Source organism: Rattus rattus, chromosome 9 (assembly GCF_011064425.1).
Source record: "Rattus rattus isolate New Zealand chromosome 9, Rrattus_CSIRO_v1, whole genome shotgun sequence".
Lineage (NCBI taxonomy): Eukaryota > Metazoa > Chordata > Mammalia > Rodentia > Muridae > Rattus > Rattus rattus.
Genome location: NC_046162.1, coordinates 51591362 through 51605163, shown reverse-complemented (window position 1 = coordinate 51605163; position 13802 = coordinate 51591362). Strand labels below are relative to the sequence as shown.

At 40.4% G+C, this 13802-nt stretch overlaps 1 protein-coding gene across 10 annotated transcripts in view; it reads left to right on the top strand.

Annotated features, from left to right (window-relative positions):
- The window catches only part of Mbtd1 (mbt domain containing 1), a 59591-nt gene that overhangs the window by 36112 nt on the left and 9677 nt on the right, over positions 1-13802 (top strand). For all 10 annotated transcript variants that reach the window (XM_032913983.1, XM_032913980.1, XM_032913979.1 and 7 more), the window contains 9 exons: positions 1528-1662; positions 2076-2164; positions 2709-2943; positions 3801-3856; positions 4487-4591; positions 7645-7792; positions 9635-9717; positions 9996-10230; positions 10877-10954. In XM_032913983.1, the coding sequence (XP_032769874.1) occupies positions 1528-1662; positions 2076-2164; positions 2709-2943; positions 3801-3856; positions 4487-4591; positions 7645-7792; positions 9635-9717; positions 9996-10230; positions 10877-10954 (1164 nt within the window). The remainder of the gene's footprint in view (positions 1-1527; positions 1663-2075; positions 2165-2708; positions 2944-3800; positions 3857-4486; positions 4592-7644; positions 7793-9634; positions 9718-9995; positions 10231-10876; positions 10955-13802) is intronic.

Genomic DNA, 13802 nt, shown 5'->3' with positions numbered 1-13802 from the left:
TTTTCTATAAATAGCCAGACAGTAAGTATTCTTGGATTTGTGGTGTTTGCAGTCTATTGTACTTCCATCTCTAGTCATTTTAACTTGGGAACAAGCATAGCGTCATATAAACAAACGTGTGTAGCTGGAGAATTGTATTCATAAGATTTGAGTGTGTCTCATAACTGTCACAGCTCTATCTGAAGGAAGTGCTGTTCCTTCAGGTCTTTCTACCCATTTCAAAAAAAAAAAATCAAACAGAATTCCAAGCCAGCCAGGTGGACTTAAAATCCAACTTGTCTCCCAATAACACCAAATACTGCTTTACTGTCCACTTTCCATAGAGTTACCTAAAGGTGGCTTTGATGCCAAGTGTGGTGGCCCTCCTTTAATCCCAGTGCTCAGAAGGCAGAGGCAGGTGGATCTCTGAGTTCAAGACTAACCCCAACTATGTAGCATGTTCCAGATTAGCCTGGCCTATGTAACAGAAAGACAGGCCTGGAGCACTGAGGGAATGGATTCAAGGCTGGCCAAGGCCTTTCCTAGTAAGCTACATCCGTGCCTTTGATCACTCTGGCAAGAGTCCTAGACTCTATTTTCTTCTGTCTACTCAGACCCATCCATGCCTTTTCCTTGAGACATTTGTCTATATAAGCATTCTTTAAATGCTTCTCTTACTTGTTGTACTATTAAAAACAGCATTTATGTCCCAGATGTTTGAGTCACTTGCTTGTAAGTAGTTCAAAAGATCATTTACTATCCAAAAATTATTCCTAATTACTGGTTCTGATTTTATGTTTCTGGTTTTTCTTTTTGCCTCCTATGTCTTCCAAGTATATTCTACTATTTTGGTAGTAAGCCTCAGAGAGGAAGAGCCTACTACTCCTACAGCAAGTTGAGAGACAAAGACAAGAAAATCCCCCAAAACCTCATACCCTGGCATGCAACAAAGTCTCAAGTAGGGTGAAAGGGAAGGACCAGTATCTGAGATTGCCCTCTGACCTGCGTGCAAGTGCACGAGTGTACACACACACATGCACATGCACACGCACAAAACTGTTAAGAACTATTTCAGAAGTGTGAACCACTTGGAAGGAGGAGGAAGAGTCTTAAGCCCTGTAGGCAGTTTGCTTCATCTACGTGAGATCCTATCTTAAAGAAAGGATCCCTACCCATTCTCAGGAAATTGTCCTCCCACTTTTCCACCGTGGTTTTCCCATCCTAAGCATTTGAGAAATTATAGGTAAAATTGAAATACAAAGGAAAAGCCATGCTCTGAAGAACTGTCCATGTATTAATTAGGGATTCTCAAAGTTGAACAATAGTCCAACAGGATCAGTATTTATTGGCCAGGGACTGACTTAGATTTTCCACACCATCCCATTCCCTAGCATGGGGCAAAGTCCTTGGAAGGGGCTGACCTCTGTTAATAAATGGCAGGTGGTTCTGCTACAAGGGGAAGACAGAAAACTTGATAGCCATTACTTTAAGAGCTGTATCATTTTGATTTTGTTTCTTACCATGTAATGATCAATTTGTCGGTTTTAGGTTATAATGCCCTTTTGAGATATGAAGGATTTGAAAATGATTCTTCTCTGGACTTCTGGTGCAATATATGTGGGTCTGATATTCATCCAGTTGGTTGGTGTGCAGCCAGTGGAAAACCTCTCGTTCCTCCTAGAAGTGAGTGACCTCATGGTCATTTAATTCTATTTTAAACTTCAGATTCATTTATCTTATAGGTATGAATATTTTGCCTGTATATCAATGTATACATAAATAAATGCATGCCTGACCCCACGGAGGGCATTGGAGCCCCTCAAAGCTATAGTTCTAGGTAGTTGTTTAAGACATATCTAAGTGTTTTTTATACCTAATATTCTAAAGTAATACAGAAATTAAGATGGATATTTTTATGTCAAATAATTCTTATGCTATCAAGACATCTTATTTTCTCCATTCTTGCTTCCTTTTAGCACCTTAATACTCATAATTTCTTGTTGTTAACCTTGTTTCTTTGTTTTTGGGGGGTTTGTTATCAATGTATGAAACAGTTCTGTGTGCTACAGGATAACTAGCTATGTCTTTTATTTTAGCTGTCCAGCATAAATATACAAACTGGAAAGCTTTTCTAGTGAAAAGACTGACTGGCGCCAAAACACTTCCTCCTGATTTCCCACAAAAGGTAACAATAGGATCCTTAAAGAGCTGACAAGCTCTTGGGGTTGGGGATTTAGCTCAGCGGTCAAGTGCAAGGCCCTGGGTTTGGTCCCCAGCTCCGAAAAAAAGAAAGAGAGCTGACGAGCTCTTTAAAAGAATGATTTAGAAGGGCTTTTAAAGAACTGTAACTTCTGAACTGTTAAATACCAAATAAATTTTCAGAGATGCCGACTCATACCCATAATCTCAGTACTGAGGAGACTGAGGCAGAAGTGTAGCTAGAAGTTTAAAGTTAACCTCTAGGCTAAAGAGTGAAAACCTGTTTCCCCAAAACAAAACCAGAGCCAGGTATATATGGTGGTTCATACATTTAATGCCTGCACTTGGGAGGCAGAGGCTGGTAGATATCTGTAAATTCAAGGTCAGCCTTGTCTACATGGCAGGTTCCAAAACAGCCAGGCCTACCCTGTCTTAGAGACAGAAATTCTGACAGGGCAATATTAAAACTGCATCTAGACCTTTATCATGAGACTCCAATGGGATCTGTTTTTCTGCTTTTTTGTTTTAAGGTTTCAGAGAGTATGCAATATCCTTTCAAACCTTGCATGAGAGTAGAAGTAGTTGACAAGAGGCATTTATGTCGAACAAGAGTGGCAGTGGTGGAAAGTGTGATTGGAGGAAGATTAAGACTGGTATATGAAGAGAGTGAAGACAGAACGGACGACTTCTGGTGCCACATGCACAGCCCCTTAATCCACCATATCGGGTGGTCGCGAAGCATAGGCCATCGGTTCAAGAGATCTGGTAAGCAACTGTCATACAAACTTCGGATAGTATTAATGAGGTTGAATAACCACTTGGTTATTTCTCCTGCAAACTGTAGATCCAAAATAGCATTCTAATCTGATTATTCTACGATAGAGAACTAATTCTGTGTGTTCCTTCCACTTCCTATCCATTTAAAATAATATACATTCATGCATGAGACCATGGATTTTATGTCTAGCACAAAAAAATAAAAAATTTAATCCCCTTTTCTCAAACAATTGTATTCTTCAATTCTCAATACAATTGTATTCTTACTCTTTTTTTTTTTTTTATCCAGACCATTTGAAACTGTAAGATCTCCTTTCCACCTAATTTTAATCTAACTGGCAAGATTGAATTTAACTAGATATGGTATGAAACACACAGAAACATTGTTCTAGAGAGGCCTAGTAGGCTCAGCTATACAGGAAGGTCAGCCGTGATCATTCATCATAAGTTCAAGGACAGCCGCAGCATCTTAGTGAGCCCCCTCTCTCATAACAACAGTGAAGAGAGCTGTGGAGATAGTTCAGTATTGGAGTATTTGACATTTGTGGGGCCCTCTCTTCAATCTCCAGTACCACACCAAAATGGAAAAAGGCTTCTGATACTGTAAATCCCTTATTGTGGAAATTACCAACATTGTGATTAACGTATATGTAATAGCATATGTGCATGTGCTCTGAAGACAGAAAAGGCCATTGTTATTTTCACCACCATAAATGCAGAAAACATGGGATTTCTTGCCATGTTTTAGAGTATTACATACCTTGTGAGTTTGAACCCTTCAAGGAAGTGTGGTGTTTGAGCTTCTCAAGAATGCTGACCGACTATTCTGTAACTTGTCCTTGTAGATATTACAAAGAAACAGGACGGACATTTCGATACACCGCCACACTTATTTGCTAAGGTAAGAAGTCTCTGCAGGCCCTCATTTGTGAGTCAGGTTGAAAGGGTCTTGTGACATTTTCTAAAATTAGGGATGTCACATATTCTCACTTAAAAATTAAAATCTGTATAGTCTTCAGGTATCACAAATTTTTTAGACTCATTCCTAAAGTATGTATTTGTATATTCTTTCTGTTCTAAGGAAACTGTGAGCTATAACATTAGGTAGGAAAAGGCATCTAGTAGATGTTTGCAAGTTGGGGATATTTTCATCATGAAAGTGAAAACATGTAGGAAACTGAGGCAGGAGGATTACCACAAACCCAGCCTGTGGATAGTTTAGCAGGTTCGAGCACTATTGCATGTCCTAGTACTCTACACATCTGTGCAAAGCCTGGTTGAGGTGCCGGAGTGCATGTGCGATCCCAGCACTCCTGCAGAGCGGGGGGGGCCTGAGGTTGGATCACCTGAAGGCACGGGGCTCAACGGCCTACAGCGCAGGGGACACCTCAGCAAGGTGGGAAGGAAGAAGTGACTCTCAAGTTACCCTCTGACCTAGCACGTGCTTGTGGCATGTATACATATATATACATACACACATTAAATAAATAATTCTAAAGGACGTGTGTGATCATGTATATACTTTCTGTAGGTAAAAGAAGTAGACCAGAGTGGAGAATGGTTCAAAGAAGGAATGAAATTGGAAGCTATAGACCCATTAAATCTTTCTACAATATGTGTTGCAACCATTAGAAAGGTAAGAGAATGTATTCTAAAGTAGAGAAATTCTACCAGAGGAACTAGGATTAAGATCAGAGGGGGGCTTCAAGCATCTTCATTGGGAAGAATAGTATTAAAACTTTGTGTTGTCAGATCTGTTTTATTTTTTAATATGTTATAGTCAAAGACTTCACAACCCCTTTTCACTTAGAACTTGAATGCAACCTATGACGTACAGTTTTATGAAATACTTGTACAAATCAAACACAGATACATCACAAACTTACTTAAAACTATTGTTTGGAGCCAGGCATGGTTAGTACATGGCTTTAATCACAGCACTTGGGAGGCAGATCTCTGTGAGTTCAAGGTCAGCATTGTCTACAAAGCAAGTTCCAGGACAGCCAGGGCTCTGTTACACAGAGAAACCCTGTCTTTAAAAAAAAGGGGGGGGGCATGTAATTTTACCCTTTATTAAAGATAAAAATCAAATTTAATACTAACGAAATTGATAGTTTGTTGCCTAAGAAGGCAATCCAAATACAGGTTGGTTTGGTACTTACACAAGAATAAGGTAAGAAGAAATAGTCTCAAGTTCAGATATTGAAACTAAAGGTATTTACAGATGTTGAGGATTGCAGGAAGCTTCCATTATAACAGCATCCACAATACAATGTGGGGAAGAGTCTGTTTTAGCTTAACCTCTCTAGCCCATCAGTGAAGAACTTATTAATGTAAGAGCAGTGCTGTCACTGACTTCCTCAGCCACCTTCTTTTCCTTTGAGCCAAGGTCTTCGGATTTAACCTTGGCTGGCCCAGAACTCATATTCAACTGCCTCTACTTCATGAGTGCCTGCATTAAAGGTGTATGCTGCCTAGCCATCTGGGACCTACCTGCCTAGGGGACCTACGTACTCACAAGGGGCTGGGCCTTACTACACCAATTAACAATGAAGAAAATACTCCACTGACATGCCCACAGGCCAGTTTGACAGAGACAGTTCCTCAGTTGGGTTTTCCTTTCTCCTGGTGACTCTAGTTTGAATCAAGTTAACAGACTAATCAGCACATTAACGAAATGGCAAGTGGTTGACATGCATACAGTATGCATTCAAAACATTGGAGCTGTGGTTGTAGCTCAGAGATAGAGTGCTTGCCTGACAGGGCAGGTGCAAGGTTCTGGGAGCAACACCCCCCCCCAAAAGTCAGGCTTCACAGTTGGCTCCACAGTTAAAACACTTGCTACTCTTGCAAGAGGATCTGGTTTGGTTCCTGCCACCCACATAGCGACTCACAACCATCTGTAGCTCTAGTTCCAGGCAATCTGATGCCGTTTTCAAGCATTCGTGAGCACCAGGAACACATGCTACACAGACATACATACAGGCAAAATACCCGTATACATAATTTCTTTAAAAATTTAGAGTACCTTTTTTTACAAAAACAAGATCCAAAATGGGCTAAGAGTTGTGAACGAAATGGTGTTTTCTAAAGGACTAAAGAGGAGCTGTTGGCTTGACAGTGACTAGCTTTCAGAGAGCATGTTCCACTTGGAGGTCAAATGGGTACTGAGACCCTGCAAGGGAGATGAACGCCCCTTAGTCCTGAAGTTGATAGTGTCTGAGGTCATTGAAACAAAGCAAAGAGCTGAAATCAGAAATCTAAGGGCTAGAGGTGAAAAGCTAACTACCAAAAGAATCGTAGAAGGAATAATGGAAAAGTGACTATTAATCAGCAGACTAGACTGTGACAGGGGGTGTGGAAGGACAAAAAGTCATTAATCAAGTGTCATATAAAATAAGATTTAAGAGCAGGCATAGTAGTGAGTGCTTTAATCTTGGCATTCAGGAGGCAGAGGCTGCAAATCTATGAGTTTAAGGCCAGCCTGGTCTTCATAGTGTTCTCCTTGCCAGCCAGGGCTAATGAGATCTTGTCTCACTATTAGGGTTATATGTGAGGAGGTTAGTGTTATGGAAAACAGACCACTGAATTGAGAAATCGAGGTTGTTAGTGAATTTTGCAGGCTAAATACGGATAGAAAAGGGACAGCAACAAATTGTATAGTATGTACCTTGAACTAGGTCTCAATGCAGTCTATAGACTTCACTGCAATAATATCCTTAGCCTTTTGTGTTTTGAGCCCTTCCCCCTCTCTTCCCTTCCTCCTCGCCCCCCCCCTTTTTTTTTTCTTTCTTGGTTGTTGGATGGGTATAAAATACTTTCAGTGTAATTCAGTGTAATGGAAATTAGGAAATACTAAGACTGTAAAACATGTGTTTGGACAAGGTCTTGTGATAATTGAGCAAGATATAGAAGTCTATTGTGTTTAAAATATATGTGGGGGAAACTAGACATGGTACTACAATTCCAGGCTTGAGAATTTGGAGCAAGAGGATCTCAAGTTCAAGGTCTAGTAATAGGGGTCAGGAATGCTACTTATTAACTGGAGTCTAAGGCATGGTAAGAGAGTTAAGAGGGCTCTGTTGGGTCCAAGCAGTCTTCCTGTCATAGAAGAATATGGTAAAAGATAGCAAGTTGAAGCTTGAAGGTAGAAGTTTAGCAAAAGGTTTCTGTCTATGTAAAAAGTCAGAAGAGAAGGAAAGCATTATCATGTTAGGATTAAGAACCTAACCTAACAGGGTCAATAAGTTATTTTTATCCCATTTATTTTTTGTGTTTGTGTACAAAGCAGAGGGCAACTTAACGTAGATGGATTTCTCCCCTGTGTGAGCCTGTGGATTGAACTCTGGTCACCAGACCTTGGAGGCCAGCATTCCACACGCTGAGCACTCGATGACTTGATCAGAAAAGTATTTCAGTCAGTAATGGCCAAGGACATTTGTTTTTCCAAGCATCTGAAGTCCTCTCTTTGTAAACTTTGTTTTTCTGACATCAGTTCTGTATGATTTTGTTTGTTTCTTTCTGGTATTCATTAATAATCTAATCGGTTTCTCATCATTGTATTACTGTTTTTTACTTGTAAAGCATCTTTATGTAATAGATTTTCCTTTTAGAATGTTGTTTAAAATATCACTTTTTTGTAATAGTGGTATACATGTTCAAGTACTTGGGATTCTCTTGATTTCAAAGGTGCTGGCTGATGGATTCCTGATGATTGGGATCGATGGCTCAGAAGCAGCAGACGGATCTGACTGGTTCTGTTATCATGCAACCTCTCCTTCTATTTTCCCTGTGGGTTTCTGTGAAATTAACATGATAGAACTGACTCCACCCAGAGGTACAAACACTCAGTTGTTAGCCTTGCTTTGTATGTTGTCTGCTTACATTTAACACAGCCCTAATCTTAATTGTTGTATGTATATATTTACACATGATGGGTGAGTATGTATAGATAGACTAAAACATATAAGAGCTATGAGATATTCTGAAGCCAAACCTAGTAGTACATGCCTGAAATCCAGCACTTGGGAGCAAAGGCAGGAGGATCACCCATAAGTTGGAAACCTGCCTGTTCTATATAGTGAGTACATGCCAGCCAGGACTATACAACAAGAACCTGTCTCAATGTTAATACATCAAGTAAAGTAAAAATACAATCTTTGGGAGCTAGAGAGATAGCTCAGGGGTTAAGAGCACTGACTGTTCTTCCAGAGGACCTGGGTTCAGATCCCAGCACCCACATGGCAGCTTACATATGTCAGTAACTCCAGGATCTGACATTATCACACAAAAACAAATACAGGCAAAACATATCACATATGTCAGTAACTCCAGGATCTGACATTATCACACAAAAACAAATACAGGCAAAACACAATGCACATAAAATAAAAACAATTTAAAATCCACAACCTTTGTATTCTAGTTTATTTTAATAAGTTACAATGGAAGTCTGTCCTGAATCTGTTTGTGTCACAGGGTCAATATTTACAGACCCTCTAATATAGTGATCTCAGTACATTCCTGTACACATAAGCTTTTTATATATTTATTTATTTTAAGTATGGGTGTTTTGCCTGTGCATATGTCTGTACCACTGGTGTGCCTGGTACCTGAGGAGCCAAGAAGAGGGCCTCAGATCACTTGGAACTGTAGTTATAGACTGTTAATAGCTGAGGAGCTGGGAAATGAGCCCTGATCTTCTGGAAGAGCAGCCACTGATCTTCCCTACTGAGCCCTCTAGCTCCCACAGGAACGTTTTTAAACTTTAAGTATTAAGTGTTTAATAGTATTCTGAGTATCCACTCAGTGGATACTTAGTCTTCAAGGGAAAAAAGGCTCTCTCTTTTTAGACTATCATATATACCTTTTAAAATGTTTTGTTAAGACATGATCTCTGTATTTTTAGCTGGTCTGGAACTTACTATATAGACCGTAGCTATCTTCCTGCCTCTGCCTCCAGAGTGTTCCACTAAAGGTGTGACAACTACACCCAGCTAACCATCCTTTGTCCTTGCAACTCTCATGGATTGACCAGTGACCTTTAATTTCAGTGCCTTTACCTTGGGTTTTTCTCTAAGATGGGATTAAAGCAAAGATTTGTTGAAAGTATAATTCAGCTACTTTAGTTTCCTGAACAAAGAAAGAGTATTAAGTGTTAGACTGTTCTAAACCTAGTGCTGCAAGAAGTCGTAGCTCTCGGTGGTAGGGGCGCTTGCCTAGCATGAGGCCATCGATAGATCCCCAGTCTCACACGTGCACACACGCACGCACGCATGCACACGCTCGCGCTGAAGTCTGTTCTTGGAGTAAACAGAGTTGCTTTTGCATTAAGATAAGGAGACATATACGTGTGTCTGCACAGGGGCTTCTTTGTAATATGGTACCGGAAGCTCTGAACACCACCAAGTAACGTAGGACGTCCTCAATCCCATACTTGGAGGTGGAGACAAAAGGACTTGGGAGAAGCCGTTTACCTTCTACTGCATAGCGTGTTTGAGACTGGCCTGTGCTATTTGAGACCCCAATCTCAAAAATAATATATTTTAAAAAAAAAAATTGAATGAGAAGAAATTACCATTACCACCTAAAATCTGAAATTTCGTGTACTGAGTTACTGACATTTTAAGGTTATGCTAATTTTAAATGTACTGTTACCTAGACCGGTTGTATTTTTTAGGTTACACAAAACTTCCTTTTAAATGGTTTGACTACCTCAGGGAAACCGGCTCCATTGCAGCGCCAGTAAAACTGTTTAATAAGGTAAGGTTGAGTGGGGCCTGACTGTGACGTACGAGTGCAGTTACTCTTGGGTTGAACTTCTCCGGCTTATATTAGAATTTCCTAATGAAAATCAACAAAGGAAACTAAGTGTTTTCTTTAGAGAAGCAAGTCTTTCTTTCTTTTTTAAGTGTAAAGGAGGGTGCTTGTGCCGTATGGTGGCACAGCTGCGGAACTGTTGTGAGCTTTGGGAAATTACTTGAGATGTCTGGTTTGTGTCCTTCTGAGCACCGCGCTGATACTGGATTTCTCTGTGTTAGGATGTTCCAAATCACGGATTCCGCGTGGGAATGAAATTAGAAGCTGTAGATCTCATGGAGCCACGTTTAATATGTGTGGCCACAGTTACACGAATTATTCATCGTCTCTTGAGGATACATTTTGATGGATGGGAAGAAGAATATGACCAGTGGGTAGACTGTGAGTCCCCTGACCTCTATCCTGTAGGGTGGTGCCAGTTAACTGGATATCAGCTACAGCCTCCAGCATCACAGTGTAAGTTACTGTACAGAGAACATGTTCTTTTCTAAAAACCAGCTAATCCCCCAGAGGGCTGTCCCTTGTAAATCACCTCGTAAGCTCACAGCACAGAATATATCAATGTCTGATGAGTTGCCAGGTAAAATACTAAGACCCAATACTATCACAGAATTAGACTGTGTGTGCCACGGCAGTGTGAACTCCGTATCAGTTACATAGCAGTAAATTGAGAAAACCACAAGTCACCAAATTAAACTACACTGTGGTTGAACTGTATACTGTAGGCTGGAAATGCATTGTTCATAAGTGCTGTTGCGTAAATAGTGAGGCACATGAGGTTTTTTTGTTTTTTGGTTTTTTTTGTTGTTGTTGTTGTTGTTTTGGTTTTGGTTTTTTGAGTCAGGGTTTCTCTGTGTAGCCCTGGCTGTCCTGGAACTCATTCTGTAGACCAGGCTGATCACAAACTCAGAGATCCGCCTGCCTCTGCCTTGGGAGTGCTGGGATTAAAAGCATGCTCTGCCTCCACCAGACAAGGCTCATTCATGGTTTTGTAAGACCAAATACACCCTTTAAAAGCAGTGTGTACTTCTTAAGGGATGACGATCTTCGTAAAGAATTGTCTAGCCATTCTCTGTTACCAATTTTCCCTTTTGTTTTTCAGCATCAAGAGAAAGCCAGTCAGCTTCTTCAAAACAGAAGAAAAAGGCTAAGTCCCAGCAGTACAAAGGACATAAGAAAAGTGGGTCACCATGCGTCTGCATACATTGTCTAACTGTTGAGCAATTAAGGTCACAGTACTCTTGCACAGAAAATTACATCCCTGTGAGAGCTGATGTTTGTTCATTATGTATTATGCTTAAAGGTGCAGTATGACATAAAAGGCAAACCTTCTTGATGTAAGAAACAGTTTTAATTAACAGGAGAAACAATCAGGTATTCTTTAGCTGTGTTTCAAGCACAGCTAAAGAATAGAGCCTTATAGTGATTCTTGAAATAATTATAAGCCTACTTAAAGTTAATTCCTTTTTTAAAACTTTATTTAATGAAGCAAAAAAAACACAGTGTTTGCTTACAGTAGCTATCATATCAACTCTTATCTGGAATGATAATCCTGAGAAATTCACGTTTATTAAGAAGGACTGCTGAGATAGCTCAGGTAAAATGAAAAAGTGGAGGCTTAATGTGGTGGCACACTCCTTTGGTCCCAGCATTCAGATTATAGAAACCAGCCTGGTCTACAGAACAAGTTACAGAACAGCCAGAACTACACAGAGAATAAACCTGTCTCAAAAATAAACCCAGTAAAGTGAAGAATGATAAGTCTCCAAATGAACACATTCCCACATACAACGGTATATCACAGACACAGCAGAGTGAGAAAAAGATCTGTGGCTGGAGAGGTGGCTCAGCAGTTAATAGCACTGTCTTGCTTTTCCAGAGGTCCTGAGTTCAGGACCCAGCAACCACATGGTAGCTTACAACCGTCTAAAATGGGGTCTGATAGCCTCTTCTGACGTGCAGGCAGATATATAGAGAGAGAGATATAGATATAGATCTTTTTTTTTTTTAAGCCTATCAGCTTCAACTCATGGTGACCTGCATAAGCATGCATAGCACTTTCCTCTGTGGGCAAAACCTCCCACAGACCCAGGATTACTTTGCCCATCAGGAGCTTGATAATACAGTTGTTCACCTACACGTGCTTGGGGAGTACTGCTAGACCATTCACAATCAGAGTGTGGTCTGCGGATTCAAACATGATTCCGGAGAATTCACATGTGAATTTCATGTCCCTAAATTAACTAAGGCAGGTGTGCCTACTCAACTTTCTGTAAAGAGAATTTAACAGGCTTACTTAAACTGTCTTACTTTGTGTTGGACAAGAGCTTGAGTAAGGTTTCATAAGTGTCTAAGACATTGAAGTCAAACAGTGGTTTTAGCCAAGCATGGAGACAACATGGCTGTAATCCCAGCGTTCAACAAGCAGAGGAGAAAGATTAGGAATTCAATGTTATTCTCAATTCCAAAGCAAGTTCAAGGCTCACCTGGGCTACATGAGAACCTTAAGGTTGGGAAGGAGAGTGAGGGGTTCCACACGCATAAGTGTGTAGGGTTTGTCTGCCTATTAACGTAATATTGATATTAATATGGACACACATATATGCATGTGTGTGTGTGTGTGTGTGTGTGTAATATATAGTCCCTCCCAGTAGTTTATGAAGAATCTTTTTTACTAGGTTGGTCATAGTGGCTCACTTGTAATCCTAGACCTTCGGAAGCTTAAAGCAGAAGGATGGCCACAAGTTTCAGGCCAACCTGGGGTATAAGGCTGTGTTCAAAAGCAGAAGGAGGGGTGCAGTGCAGGGGCTAGAGGGGTGTCTCAGCCATTAAGGTCTTTTGCTGCCCTAGCAGATGACCAGGCTCAGACCCCAGACCCACCTCACGTAATGTGCACATGACCTGTAACTCTGCTTCCAGGGGATCCAAGTTCCTTTATTGGCTCAGGGGTCACCTGCACATACACTCAGGTGCACGTGTGTACACAGAGAATCTTCGTGTTTTAATTTTAGACTGATTAATGAGCATTATGTGTACAATTCGCTTGCCTCCTCCATTGTAGCACTTGCAGGGTTTGTTCCTGGTCTAGGAATGTGGGAATGAGTAGATGAATTGATGAAATAATAATAATAGTTAACCAATTTCACTGCTAGTTAACATTGCCAGAAGCCTGGATTAGCAGATAGAAACTCTGCTGTAGATAAAGCATGTACCTTAACTTTGACATTTGATCTTAATACTGTGCCATCGTCTCTAGCACCTTAAAATCACTTGATATGGAAAAGAAAACATAGGGCTGGAGAAATGGCTCAGAGGTTAAGAGCACTGACTGTTCTTCCAGAGGTCCTGAGTTCAATTCCCAGTACCCACAGGGTGGCTCACAACCATCTTATTACAATAAGATCTGATGCCCTTTTCTGGTGCGTCTGAAGACAGCTACAATGTACTTACATATAATAAATAAATCTACGAAAGAAAAAAAAGAAAAGAAAAACATAATCCATAAGTTCTTACTAAAAATTTCTGGGACCAGATATGTTTTTGTTTTGGAATTGAAAAATTTTTTTCGACTCAGGAAAGAGACATGTTATGGCATATACTATGTAGTAGACTGCAAACTCTGGGATATTTTTCTGAAGCAAAATATAGATGTTTACAGTAAGTGGACCAAGTAAAGATAATAAATGTGTCACCAAGTGAGTATGATTTTATTGCCAACATTTTAGGAAAGTGATCTTTGAATGTTGGAATTGAGCAGAAATGTAACCAGCGGTAGGTAGTTCTACATTATTGAGGGACTGTCCACTTCCTCCTGCTTAGGACTTGGTTTTTTCCTGTTAAACATTTATTGAAAATCTTTCCCACAAGGCTAAATGTGATGGATCAGGCTTTTAATTCCAGTCTTTGGGGAACAGAAAGATTACTGCAAATTCAAGGCCGGCCTGAGCTGCATAGTGAATTCTAGGCCAGCCTAAATTACAGAGTGAAAGCCCTGGGGGCGGGGAGGGGGGCGGGCTGCAGAGTAGTGC